This window comes from Vigna umbellata, unplaced genomic scaffold (assembly GCF_029865625.1).
Source record: "Vigna umbellata cultivar VRB3 unplaced genomic scaffold, Vumbellata_1.0 scaffold_690, whole genome shotgun sequence".
NCBI lineage: Eukaryota > Viridiplantae > Streptophyta > Magnoliopsida > Fabales > Fabaceae > Vigna > Vigna umbellata.
In genome coordinates, this window is record NW_028274457.1 from 1 (window position 1) to 14,768 (window position 14,768).

Sequence of the window (14,768 nt, forward strand, 5' to 3'; positions counted from 1 at the left end):
GGACCCATTGATGAACACCTTGATCCCAGAGAGTAGTCACTCCAGAGAACACAGATATCACGGATATCATTCTTCAACTTCAGAAGCAGCGTACCAGTTCCATCGAACTCACAGACGACGTCGTCAAGGCCATCCTCATGGTTTGTTTGCACCTTCTTCCTTTTATTCTCAATTATTGTTTCCTTAATAACATCATTGCGTACTTTTACCATCGCTATCTATCAGCTTACCTAACTCCACTCATTCACCAAATATAACTAACTAAATAACTAACTTGTCTTGTGTGTTCAGGACTTGCTTCTAGCATCAACAGATTCAAGTTCGGCCTCCTTGGTGTGGAACATGACTGCCCTATTAAAGAATCCAAGAGTGATGAAGAAACTTCAAGCTGAAATCAGGGGTAAGGCAGGTGGAAAGGAATTTCTGGACGACGAAGATGTTCAGAATCTGCCGTATCTGAGGGCGGTGATAAAAGAGACATTCAGATACTATCCACCAGGGCCAATTCTGGTGCAGAGAGAAACAAACGAGGATTGTGTGATAGGAGGTTACGAAATTCCTGCAAAGACAACATTGTACGTGAATGCTTGGGCGATTCATAAGGACGAAAACAACTGGAAAAACCCATTTGAGTATTATCCGGAGAGGTTCATGGATAGCAGCGTAACTTTCAGAGGAACAGATTATGAGTTTCTTCCGTTCGGTTCTGGTCGTAGAGTTTGTCCTGGGATGCCTATGGCGATTGCGTCGTTGGATCTGATTCTTGCGAATCTTCTGAATGCATTCGATTGGGAACTGCCAGCAGGAATGAAACCAGAAGACTTGGATGTTTTGACAGATCCAGGACTCACAGTGCACAAGAGGAATCCTCTTCATATTCTTCCCAAACGTGTAATCTAAAACTATCATTCTTAGTTCCTACGTACGTAGTATTGTTTGCTGTCTGCCCAATCCTACCACCTCAACCACAACGACGTAGGTAAATAAGGGCCCTCTCCACTGTCTCTCTGTCTTTTCTTTCTTTCTTTCTTTCTCTATTGTACTCTTCTTTTGTATTACTATTCTTAATTATATCTTAATTAATGTCATTTTATCATCCAATCCAATTATTACAACAAATTACATCGTCACTCTACGAGAGAGACCCTCACGTGTTAATTTACAACTTTTGTGGACGTTGGGACACTATGAAAAGGTCTCTTATATATTTCTTATTTTAGACAGAAGCACCCAAACAAAGCACTTTTCACTACCATCTTATCATATGCTCCAATTAACTTTTCATACTCTCTTGAGGCAAAAAGCGTTCCCAATAATATGCCTCAGGTGTTGTTGGTACGATACACATATCAACCCAAAACCTCGATGTCCTACCACGCCAAGGTAAGCAACCCTAATTATTATGTCATTCTTTCTTTTTCTGATTTTCATATTAATATAAAATTATTTTTTTATCAATGCTCCATTCTTCTTGAAAAATGAAACCTACACTCTCATAAAATAATATAGCTACACTTTCATGGGTGGTGTACACTCATTTCATGCTTTTACGTATCATTTTTTTATTTTTTAACCACAACATATTGATAAAACAACTTCCATGTTTTGATTAAATTAATATAGTTATTAATTAAATTCATGTCTGAATTAATATATTAATTATAACATATTTAAATATTATATAATTGTTAAAAAAATTGTGAAATTGTAATAATCAACTAATCTTGCAATAACATGAAAAACTCAATTATTAATCTCTCTCTCTCTCTCTCTCTCTCTCTCTCTCTCTATATATATATATATATATATATATATATATATATATATGTATGTATATATATATATATATATATATATATATCAATTTTTTTATTAAATGTAAGTTGAAATATTATGTTATTTATATTTAATCATAATATGTTAGACATATAATATTTTTATTTTTTTAAGATTACAATTGAATCAGTATAATGTTTTAATTAAATTAATTTAACTATTGATTAAAATCTTCTTTCGAATTAATATATCAATTATATATATAAAATAGTTCATATAAATTATATGGTTTACGCAACTTAATAGTTTATATAAATAATATGGTTTCAACCGAGTTTGAGAAACTATGTTATCAATTTTAGAGATGAGTTCATATAAATAATAAGTAACTAATTTGGAAACCAATTTAAACACTATTATCAATAATTTTTAATTTGTAAATTGATATTAAAATTAATTATTATAATTCTTAATTATGTTTTGTCACCAAATTAATTTTTTAATAATGTATTTAAACCCTAAATTTTAATCTATCATAATATAACTTAATTTTAAAGCTTAATTTAATATTAAATTAACTTAAATTGTAAAACAAAATTCATAACAACAAAATAATTTAAAACATTAAAATACACGGTAATCTCGAAGACATCAGCCGCAATGAAAAAAAGAGGGAGAACTGGATGGCTACAAGGTGTGAACACCAGCGATAAAAACAAAAACAAAAAATAAAGGTATATGAACCAACCAACTATCTTCATTTTTGAGCTTTTGATGATGATAGTCCTTAGTCTATTATCATCATAAAGTTGGATTATTTTAGAAAGTTATCACCATGGAAGGACTTCTTATTATCAAACTTGACCTTTTGTTTTTCTTTATTATGAATGATCTTCTGATTATGGTAAGAATGATCAAAAACTTAAAACTTTATTTTTTATCTTTATTATACATGATGCTCTTATTAACGTTAGAATGATGATTACTTATTCTAGTTTTGTTTTAATATTTTTTTATTGTTTTATTAAAGTTGAATTATTATTATTTTATTATTTATTCTAATTTTAATTATTTTTAAACTTTCTTATTTTATTATGTATCTTAGAGCAGAAGGTGTCACACTGAGTGGTGGATGTTTTGAGATTATGAATGAAAGGAAAAAAAACACAGAGAAATATGACATGCAACAAAGTGGTAATAACAACAATATGGAAAGTTGAAAATCTTATCTTTAATTATTGGTGGATATAAGCATTTAATTGCCGGTCCAACTCTCCAACATACCTTACGAACTACGGAAAAGAAGAAAAATTGTAATTGTGACTAAAATTGAGGGATAAGAAAGAGAGAACAGGTGGACATAAGATGATTATGAGTGTGTAAGATGATTGTATTATTTATACTTATTTGAAAAAAGTACAATGAATTATAGAAAAATATATGTAACTTTTCTTTTTATTGATAATAATATATTAAAAAAAATAATGAGATTATTCCAACTTATAAAAATAAAACAAAAGAAAATGTTACAAAATCTATGCTTTTATAATTATATTGGAAAATATTTGATGTTGGCTACGCTCATCTGGTCGAGCTTTATGGATTGAATTCTATAAATGGGGTTCTGTGCCCGAGTTTTGTAGATTGGGCTCTTGTGGTAAGATTTTTGTGGCTGGGTCACGTGGCCCAACTCTTGAGGTTGGACTCTAGTGTAATCGAATTTGTATGGTCAAACTCATATGGTCAAGCTTGGGTTGGCCAATATGCTATAGTAGTTTCTTTATTTGTTATGCAGATCTTTTCAAGCAACGCATGAACGTTGCTTCTCCTCTAGTCAAGTCCTCCATTTGCAAGACTCGGGATCCTTGAGCTCCATGAACAATTTCGCCAACCCGCAAGTCTCAGAATTCTTCTACAAGTCATGGACCTTGGGTTAGCTTCCCTTTGATTTTCCACTTTATAAATGAAGATGTTGTGGTCATTCCAAAGACACCCTGAACATTTGACGAGCTCTCTTTCTTTTGGATAGTGTATCTACAAGGGCCGGACGCCGTACGGAAGGATCCATGTGAGAGGACGCCCAAGCTAATTGGGCGGATCTCCATACGGACGAGGCGGACGCCCATATCACATGGGCGGACACGACGAGCAAAACCGGGCACCGTACGGAAGCGCTCACATGGGCGGATCCCACGACCACGTGGGCGGATCCCACATGGGCGGATCCCACATGGGCGGATCCCACGACCACGTGGGCGGATCCCACATGGGCGGATCCCGCGTGGGCGGATCCCACATGGGCGGATCCCCGCGGACACGGCCAGCAAAACCGGATGCCATACCAAAGAGCCCACATGGGCGGACCCCACACGGGCGGATCTCTGTGCGCGCGAGGCTGACGCCCATTTCACATGGGCGGACGTCCACGCCCGCCGAAACACTAATCAACATAATTTAAGGGAAAGTAATCTGGTTTAAAGGTAAGTAGAAATTAGAAGCTATCGGGCCGTTTTGGGCCGTGATTAACTTTTCACTAATCCCAGGCCCATAGCGAAAACTATAAATACAGGTCCACGGTAAGTGGTAGATAGGTTACATTGAATGCACATTTATTGCTACTACTGAAAATAGCCACTGCTCTGAAACTGACTTTGGCATCGGAGAATCTTTTGTAGGTCTCCACCCCTCCGGATCAAGAGGAGAGCCAAAGCGCCAGGAGAAGATCAGTCACGAAGACGAGACCGCGGGAAGACTTGGAAGACTTGGAACCGCACCGCCCTACACATCCGAAACATTTGGCGCCCACCGTGGGGCCGTGTGATTTAAAAAAAAAAAAAAAAAAAACCCAATGGTGACCACGAGAAACATGAGCTTAGACGATCCCGCTGAGATGATGCGCGTGCTACAACAAAAAATGGACGAGATGCAGCAACGTCATGAAGAAGAGATGGCGGCCGTGAAGGCCGACTGCGAAGCCCGGATAGCTCGGGAGATCGGGCAGATGAACGGGGGAGAACGAACGAGGGATAAAGGAAAGGGGGTGGAAGGAGAACGCCCGCCCCCGGACACCGAGGGCGATCGGACTTGGAGGCCTTCCGAGTCGGAGGCAGAAGAAAGCAAGGCTAAGTCGGTGCATGCGGAAAGCGCTGCCGAGGACGGACGGATGGTTGTCAAGCCGGAGCCTTCATCCACCCTATTGCTCCCGTTTACCCAGAGCATAATGAATGTCCAAATCTCGGAGCAATTCATGGCTCCGCAGTTCAAAATGTATAACGGAACGACGGACCCTGCTTCCCATATCCAGACGTTCTCGAACGCGATGGCGTTCCGAACAGGCAATGACGCCATCTGGTGCCGAGCGTTCTCGCTCTCATTGGAGGACGAGGCGTTGGAATGGTTCAACACCCTCCCCCCTAATTCGATAGAAAACTTCGCCGGGTTGAAACAGCTGTTCGTCAAACAATTTGCGGCCAGCAGCACTCAAGACCTGACCGTGTTCGAATTAATGACCCTCAAGCAGGAGAAGGACGAGACCTTGCGGACGTTCATGGACAGATATCAGAAGACCGTCCGGCGCGTGAAAAGCCTGACACCGGAGCTCGCCCTTCACTACATCCTGCCGGCTCTTAAGCCGGGGCCGTTCAAGGATAGTGTCTGCAGGCGAGCACCCAAAACAATGGAGGAGCTGAGGGAAAGAGCAGCTGATGAAATAAGGGTAGAGGAGATGAAGCTCTCCTATAAGAAAGAAACTCAAGAAGCCAGGGGAGAGAGGGCGGACGGTAATAAGCCCGCCAATTCTACGGGAAAAACGTTCGGCCTTAGGCCCCGGGAGCAGAAGAAAGGACCTCGCTTCCAACAATATACGCCCTTGAACGCCTCAAGGGAGAAAATTCTCCGAGAGGCCCTAAGTGCAGAACTGATAGTGGAGCATGAGGGACTCCCAACTTTGAAGGGCGCTGACCGGAGCAAACATTGCTCCTACCACAAAAACATGGGTCACAGCACCGAAGAATGCCGGACCCTCAAGGACAAAATAGAAGAACTCGTCCGGGCGGGAAAACTTAAGAAGTACGTCCGAGACGAGCGCCCGTCGCAGTCAACCGAACGGTCCGCCCAGAGACCGGCCTACCGAAAGGATAAGCCGCGGAATCCCCGAGCGGAACGACCCCGCTCCGAAAGGCGCCCGAGCCGAAGTCGAAGCCGCAGCCGGGAACGCCCCTTGAGAGGACACATTAATACCATTTCCGGAGGATTCGCGGGAGGAGGATCATCTTCTTCCGCCCGTAAACGCCACGTTCGGGCCCTCCAATCCGTCCATCTGGTTGACAAGCCGCGTCGCTCCATGCCGCCCATTACCTTCTCGGACGAGGACTTTCACGCCCCTGATCCCGACCAGGACGACCCAATGGTCATAACGGCAGAGATAGCACGGTATGGGATAAGCAAAGTCCTGGTTGACCAAGGAAGTTCGGTCAACATCCTTTACTGGAAGACCTTCCTGCAAATGGATATCTCAGAAGATCTGATTGTCCCCTACGATGGGCAGATAGTAGGGTTTGCAGGAGAAAGAGTTGACACAAGGGGATATGTGGAGTTGAGGACGAGGTTGGGGACCGGACGATCTAGCGAGGAGAAGAGGGTCCGATATCTGCTGGTAGAGGCGAGCACCTCATATAACGTGCTGCTCGGAAGGCCGTGCTTAAACGCTTTTGGAGCAATCGTCTCTACCCCCCACCTCACAATGAAATACCCCTCCGAGAAGGGAATTATTTGTACAGTCCGGGCGGACCAGAAGACGGCGCGAGAATGTTACGCAGCAGGGTTGAAGTTGCACGTCCGTCCCGCAAAAAGGCGGGCGGCCGGCTCGGAGGTGGCCATGGCCGACCTTGATCCTAGGACGAATACCGAGGACCGGCTGGAACCTATGGGAGAAACCCAACCTATCCTGATAGGAAAGGAACCTGCCCAAACCACTCGCATCGCCAGGGAGCTGAACCTCGAGATGGAAAAGGAGTTGAGAGCGCTCTTGTGGAGGAACCGTGATCTCTTTGCATGGACGGCAGCGGATATGCCAGGCATTCATCCTGCGGTGATGTGCCACAAGCTCTCGCTTTTCCAGAATGCACGACCTATAGCCCAGAAAAAGCGAAGAATGGGCGAGGAGAAGCGCAAGGCGGTCGAAGAGGAGGTAGAGAAGTTGAAGAGAGCCGGATTCGTCCGGGCTGTCACCTACACCACATGGCTAGCTAACGTGGTCATGGTGAAGAAGGCTAGCGGGAAGTGGCGCATGTGTACCGACTACACGGATCTGAACAAGGCCTGCCCAAAGGATTCGCACCCCCTACCCAGCATAGACGCCCTGGTGGACGGCGCCTCCGGACACCGAGTGCTGAGTTTCCTGGATGCATATTCCGGGTATAATCAGATACCCATGTACGGACCAGACATCGAGAAGACAGCATTCATCACAGAGAAGGCTAACTTCTGCTATGAGGTTATGCCGTTCGGCCTGAAGAATGCGGGGGCGACATACCAGCGCCTAATGGATCGAATCTTCCGGGACCAGATAGGCCGGTGCATGGACGTATATGTGGACGACATGGTGGTCCGATCGGCAGATGGAGAGGGACACATCCAAGACCTTGAGGAGGTTTTTCGCCAAGTAAGGAAATTCGGCATGCGCTTGAACCCCGCAAAGTGTACGTTCGGGGTAGCCGCCGGAAAGTTCTTGGGTTTTATGCTGACATCAAGGGGGATTGAGGCTAACCCAGACAAGTGTGACGCGGTACTGAAAATGCAGAGTCCGGCCACCCTTAAGGAAGTCCAGAGACTGGTCGGACGCCTCACTGCCTTGTCCCGATTTATCCCCAAGCTAGCAGAGCGGATGAGGCCGGTCCTGCGTAAGCTGAAAGAAAGGGGCCGGCCCGTCATGGGACGACGAATGCGAGCGAGCGTTCCAAGACGTCAAAGCCATCCTAAGTAACCCACCGGTCATGAACCGCCCGGTTCCGGGTGGAGATTTGCATATCTTCTTGGGAGTATCTGAAACGGCCGTCAGCGCCGTATTGATGCAAGAGCGGCCTCAAGCGAGATTAATTTACTTCGTGAGTCGAACGCTCCTAGATGCAGAAACCCGGTATCAGCGGGTAGAGAAGGTGGCCTTGGCTTTATTGCACGCATCCCGAAGGCTTCGCCCTTACTTTCAAAGTTATCAAGTGATAGTCCGGACGGACTTCCCAATCTCCAAAATCCTCAGAAAGCCGGACCTAGCCGGACGGATGGTGGCATGGGCAGTAGAGCTCTCAGAGTTCGGCTTGCGCTATGAACCAAGGGGATCGGTTAAAGGCCAACATTTGGCAGATTTCGCGGCCGAATTACCCCCATCCGGCCTAGAAGACTGGAATCTGTACGTGGACGGAGCGTCCGGCGTTCGATAAGCGGGGCCGGCATCGTTCTTGAAGGCCCCAACGGATTCTTACTGGAGCATTCCTTGATATTCAAATTCAAAGTATCCAACAACCAGGCCGAGTATGAGGCCCTGATAGCCGGCCTCGAGTTGGCAAAAGACATGGGGGCGCGGAGGATAACCTGCCGGACGGACTCTGAGTTGGTGGTAGGCCAAATGAACGGCAACTTCCAAGTCAGAGAGGAGCGCCTTTTACGATACTACCAACGAGCGGCGGAACTCGCAAGGGCGTTCGATAAAGTTGACATACAGCACATTCCCAGAGAACAAAACACGAGGGCGGACGTACTGTCTAAACTCAGTTCGGGAAAGGAAAAGGGACAGTTGACTACTGTCGTGCGGCAGGTTCTACTTCAGCCTTCGGTAGAATGCTCGGCGGTATCCAATGGAGGGCAGGACTGGCGTGCAGAAATCAGGGAGATCATGACCCGCCAGGACGAGGGGCGGACGGTAGGTCCGGGCGAAGCCAAGAAAATCGCCCGTTACCTTATTGTGGGGGATGACTTATACCGAAGAGGATTCTCCTCCCCCCTCCTTAAGTGCTTGGGGAACGAAGAGGCATGCTATGTCATGGACGAGCTACACAACGGCGTTTGTGGTTTCCACACAGGCTGGAGAACGTTAAAAGCTCGGTTACTGAGAGCCGGTTATTATTGGCCTACCATGGAGGCGGACACAAAAGCGTTCGTCCAGCGCTGCGTTCGCTGTCAGGAACATTCCAACAACACCCATCTTCCGCCACATGCCTTACGTTCAATATCCTCCCCATGGCCATTCGCCCAATGGGGAATGGACATCGTAGGACCATTCCCAGTAGGGCAAGCGCAGAGGAAGTTCCTCTTGGTGGCGGTGGATTACTTCACCAAGTGGGTAGAGGCCGAGCCCTTGGCGACCATCACGGCCGCCCAGGTCCAGAAATTCTGTTGGAAGTTGATATGTCGCTTCGGCCTCCCCCGATCCATCATCACAGACAACGGCCGGCAGTTTATAGATAAAAAACTCGCCGAATTCTTCAAAGGATTGGGAATCAAGCACATTACCAGCTCCGTGGAGCATCCCCAGACGAACGGTCAAGCCGAAGCAATGAACAAGACCATAGTTTCGGAACTCAAGCGGCGTTTGGGAGAAAGGAAGGGAGCGTGGGTGGACGAACTGCCCGAGGTCCTATGGGCCTATAGATGCACACCTCATGGAACCACAGGCGAAACCCCTTTCAACTTAACTTATGGTACTGATGCTATGTTGCCGGTTGAGCTGGGCGAACCGTCCTTGAGGCGAGAAGTCGAGGACCTGAACCTCAACGACCAAGAGTTGAGAATCGAGTTGGACTCCCTGGACGAACGGCGTGATCGAGCGGCGCTGAGGGCCGAAGCATGCAAGCGCATGGTGGAAAGAAAATACAACTCCAAGGTCCGGCCAAGAAGCTTCCAGGAGGGGGACCTAGTATGGAGAAAAGCGGGAGACGCCCGCCGAAACCCAACTCATGGAAAGCTGGCCGCCAAGTGGGAAGGGCCGTTCCGAGTAATGGAGGCCCTGGGAAACGGAGCGTATAGGCTGGAGCGCATGGACGGACGTCCCATCCCTAACACTTGGAACGCCACGCATCTAAAGTTTTATTTCAGTTAACTTCCACGGCTTGATGTAATGTACCCCCATGGTTAATGAATCAAGTTCTATTTTCTCCTATGAAACTCACTTTGTTTTGTAGACATCTAATTCAGAACGAGCGTTCCAAAGAGAACGACTCTCAGCTTGGTTGGGCGACGAAGCGAAGAGACGTCCGCCCTACCAAACCCAAGCTGGCGAACGAGCGTTCCAAAGAGAACGACTCTCAGCTTGGTTGGGCGACGAAGCGAAGAGACGTCCGCCCTACCAAACCCAAGCTGGCGAACGAGCGTTCCAAAGAGAACGACTCTCAGCTTGGTTGGGCGACGAAGCGAAGAGACGTCCGCCCTACCAAACCCAAGCTGGCGAACGAGCGTTCCAAAGAGAACGACTCTCAGCTTGGTTGGGCGACGAAGCGAAGAAACGTCCGCCCTACCAAACCCAAGCTGGCGAACGAGCGTTCCAAAGAGAACGACTCTCAGCTTGGTTGGGCGACGAAGCGAAGAAACGTCCGCCCTACCAACCCAAGCTGGCGAACGAGCGTTCCAAAGAGAACGACTCTCAGCTGGTTGGGCGACGAAGCGAAGAGACGTCCTCCCTACCAAACCCAAGCTGCCGAACGAGCGTTCCAAAGAGAACGACTCTCAGCTTGGTTGGGCGACGAAGCGAAGAGACGTCCGCCCTACCAAACCCAAGCTGGCGAACGAGCGTTCCAAAGAGAACGACTCTCAGCTTGGTTGGGCGACGAAGCGAAGAGACGTCCGCCCTACCAAACCCAAGCTGGCGAACGAGCGTTCCAAAGAGAACGACCCTCAGCTTGGTTGGGCGACGAAGGCGAATCCAAAGAGAACGACTCAGCTTGATCGGGTGGGCCATGAAGCGAAAGTTAAACATCTAAAAGCTAAACGTCGACACCCGCCCGGGAAAAGGAGGCGTCATTCCCCCCGGCCGGACCGGTACTAAAGCAAGTCCTTTGTAGGAATAAAAGGCGCACAAAATATACGAAACAGGAAAAACCAACTGTGTATTAATCAGGGACGCTGAAACGCGCCGATTTACAAAAGGACCGCCCGGCCAACTTCTGGACAATCCGAGATGTTGGGCGGATGATCACGAGATACACCAAAAAATTAAAAGAAAAGAATTCTAAACGTTTTTCCCGGATGCCGCCTCTACAGTTGGCCCGTCGTCTTCAACCGCATTCAAATCCATAAGGACGCCGTCGAAAACGTCCTTCTCTATATCCACGCCCAAAGAAAACGGATCCTGGATGCCCGCCAGCAGAGTTACCTGACGAAGGGCTTTGTTGAACCCTTCCTCATGTTCAAACATAATGGTCGACTCCAACTCGGCAACCTGCTCCTTGGCCTTAGTAACTTCAAGAGTGAGCTCCTCGTTGGTCTTAGCATGATCCGTTTCGACCTCTTTTAGGCGGGCTACCTCCGCCTTCAGCTGGCGACCTTCCTCCGCCAAGCGCTCCTGTTCGGCCTGGGCGGTTGCCAAACTTTCGGCGGCCTCCCTCTTGGCCTCCTCAGATCGGCTTCTAACTGTTCGATCTTCTTATCGTATTCATCCTGGTTAAGGACCATCTGCTCCAAGGTCAACTGAAGGGAGGCTGCATTCTTCTTCTCCTTGTCGAGCTCGGCCCGACCTCCGCCACGCCGGGGCGGTCAGCAAACTTTCTTAAGTACCAGGCCAGAGCGGATGTCCGGGTAGACATCTCTAGCATGGCGTTGGTTAGCTCCAGCTCGGACAAGGGTTCAATAAGCGCCCGCTGAGAGGAGCTCATATGGAATTTTGCCCGGTCGCTCATGCTGAACTCCGGGCTGAAAACACCGCCAGGAATGGGGACGGCCAATACCCTCTCCCGCTCTTTCTCTTTGCCTTGTCCTTACGGGCTTTCTTCGAAGCTGACCGAGACGAAGAGCCCTCCTTGTCTTGACGTCCCTCAGCAGTAGGATCTTTTCTCTTTCGAGTAGGATCCGCGGAAGTCATGGCCGCCCCAGACGTTGGACCTACTTGGACGGCCGCCATCTCCGGTTGATGCTCCCGGATTCTAATCTTCACGCCTGGACCCCCGGCCTTACCAGTGGGGGGACCCGTCCAGTCGGAGCGCCGGCAGGAGGAGGGCGCGGCACTGCGGGAGCACCGGTTGGCCGGGCCGTCGACGAGCTGGCACCGGACTTCTTCCTGACGGTCAGGAAGTTGGATTTGCGGGGGCCCGGAGTCGTCATTAGTTCTGCAAAAAACAAAGAAATTCAGAAAAATTAACGTCAGTATGCGAAAAACGAGCACACCTAATGTGACAAGACCATACCGAACGCCTTTGGTCCACAATCCTCAAGACTAAGGCATTCAACCAGGTGGCGGGCGGAGATCCGGCGAGGGAGGGTGTTAATGGTGCGCACGGCCTCTCGGTCGGGTGCTGTCAAATCCCCGATTGAAGTCGCCCGTATTCGTCGAGGGTCCTCGTCCAATAGAATGGGAACAGCGGCCTCCCTTCACTATCGGAAAACTCGTGGAGGCCGGCCTTGTCAACGATTATTTTAAAGTAATGTTGCTTGAAATTTTTAAAGGAATCGGAGAAGGGGCGGAAAGGGTCCTGTCCCGCACCGAATTAAAGATACCCAACCGCCAGAAGAAGAAGGGCGACTTCAAATAGTGAAAGAAACTGGAATGGTGGGAGTGACACCCACTGCTGAACACATCGCCACAAACGCCTGTACAGCCGCCCACGAATTGGGATGCAGCTGCGTCAGCCACATTAGCTTCCCGAAGAACGGCCATTTGAAAATTAGTAAAGGGCACCCGGACGAAAAGATGTGTGAAGAAGGTCACGTACATGAAGAAGAAATCATAAGGACTAGACCGCCCATCATGAAAGACCCTTTCGTTCAACAAGTCACCCCGGCACGAATTAACCTCGAATCCTCCATATCCCGTACGATATGGGTATGGCGGATCCGCCATTCCAAATCCTTGCTGTAAGCATAGCAGGAAGCATATCGGCTGGGAACGACGGGAGCCAACTCCGATATCACCGTCCCTTCACCATCCGGCTCGAAGGGTGACCCGACTATACGAATACCGCCTTTGAGCAAGAACAGAGGCACACCATTAAATATCCGGTCGTTCATCGAGACCGGTGACCCAGGGTCCCCTCCGGAAGACCCAACCGCCTCCTCCAAAAAACGAGAAGAAGCCGAACTTAGAGAATCGCCGCTGTCGCCCTGCGCCGACCCCTCCCGGACTCCGCCCGACGACCCAGAACCTGACTCAATGGACATAGATGCCATTTATTACCTGAGGGAAAAAGAATCTCGAACTCCTGAGTAAAGAAGATAAGTGAAAATGACCCCGTTTAAACACCCTATTTATAGGGAAAAATTAGTAACCGCTGGATGTATCATGGCCGTTAGATTTGGCACAACCAACGCTCCGGATTTGGCGACGCTTCAGCTCTCTTCACTGGGGACGCGCCACGTGTTTTCCCGCCTAAAATCCAAATTCAAAAAGCCCACTGGATAAAGCCCAATTACGGGTTCCCGATCCCCACGCGCCGTATTCAAAATCCTACGTTCACTACGTGTACTAGGACTTGGGGGGCTTGTGTACCAGAGAGTGTCGGGCGCCGCACGAAGGACGCCCGAAATACCGGGCGCCGTACGAAGGGCGCCGAAGTACCAGGCGCCGTACGAGGGGCGCCGAAGTGCCAGGCGCCGTACGAAAGACGCCCGAAATACCGGGCGCCGTACGGAAGGACCGTCCGGTTGTCCAATACGGAAGGACCGACCGGTTGTCTAATGATCACCTACCCAAAGATATACCGGAGTCCACTCCGGAGGCTACGGCGACTTACGACAATGCCTGTACGCAATCGTAGAAGGCACACCGGAGGCTCATGCGTTGAAGAGCCGGCCAAAGGTTGAACCTAGACCCGGTATAAACTCTCCTAACCCTCTTGTAGCAGGGAGGAACACCTACCAACCGGGCCGAACCTCTTTATAAGAAAAACTTTGAAGAACTCACAAGGAATCCTACCATCACAGAGCAGCCCGGCACGACAGCCACTGCATCAAATCTTGTCTGTTAGGTGACCCAAAGTCCCACGTTCACTACGAGCACTAGGACTTGGGGGGCTTGTGTATCTACAAGGGCCGGACGCCGTACGGAAGGATCCATGTGAGAGGACGCCCAAGCTAATTGGGCGGATCTCCATACGGACGAGGCGGACGCCCATATCACATGGGCGGACACGACGAGCAAAACCGGGCACCGTACGGAAGCGCTCACATGGGCGGATCCCACGACCACGTGGGCGGATCCCACATGGGCGGATCCCGCGTGAGCGGATCCCACATGGGCGGATCCCACGACCACGTGGGCGGATCCCACATGGGCGGATCCCGCGTGGGCGGATCCCACATGGGCGGATCCCCGCGGACACGGCCAGCAAAACCGGATGCCATACCAAAGAGCCCACATGGGCGGACCCCACACGGGCGGATCTCTGTGCGCGCGAGGCTGACGCCCATTTCACATGGGCGGACGTCCACGCCCGCCGAAACACTAATCAACATAATTTAAGGGAAAGTAATCTGGTTTAAAGGTAAGTAGAAATTAGAAGCTATCGGGCCGTTTTGGGCCGTGATTAACTTTTCACTAATCCCAGGCCCATAGCGAAAACTATAAATACAGGTCCACGGTAAGTGGTAGATAGGTTACATTGAATGCACATTTATTGCTACTACTGAAAATAGCCACTGCTCTGAAACTGACTTTGGCATCGGAGAATCTTTTGTAGGTCTCCACCCCTCCGGATCAAGAGGAGAGCCAAAGCGCCAGGAGAAGATCAGTCACGAAGACGAGACCGCGGGAAGACTTGGAAGACTTGGAACCGCACCGCCCTACACATCCGAAA

At 48.8% G+C, this 14,768-nt stretch overlaps 2 protein-coding genes across 2 annotated transcripts; both read left to right on the forward strand.

Moving 5' to 3' along the window:
- Window positions 1-24: 24 nt before the first annotated feature.
- On the forward strand, window positions 25-1,101 carry LOC124829176 (cytochrome P450 83A1-like). The gene is made up of 2 exons (XM_047302643.2): window positions 25-140; window positions 292-1,101. The coding sequence occupies exons 1-2, from the start codon at window positions 138-140 to the stop codon at window positions 898-900; spliced, it is 612 nt and encodes a 203-aa protein (XP_047158599.2). The 5' UTR covers window positions 25-137; the 3' UTR covers window positions 901-1,101.
- Window positions 1,102-4,642: 3,541 nt separating this feature from the next.
- On the forward strand, window positions 4,643-7,759 carry LOC148190627 (uncharacterized). The gene has a single exon (XM_088102727.1). It carries the CDS (start codon window positions 4,643-4,645, stop codon window positions 7,757-7,759), a length of 3,117 nt encoding a protein of 1,038 aa, XP_087958853.1.
- Window positions 7,760-14,768: the final 7,009 nt, after the last annotated feature.

Coding starts and splice junctions, on each gene's coding strand:
- LOC148190627 (XM_088102727.1), top strand. CDS start 4,643: ATGAGCTTAGACGATCCCGCTGAGATGATGCGCGTGCTACAACAAAAA.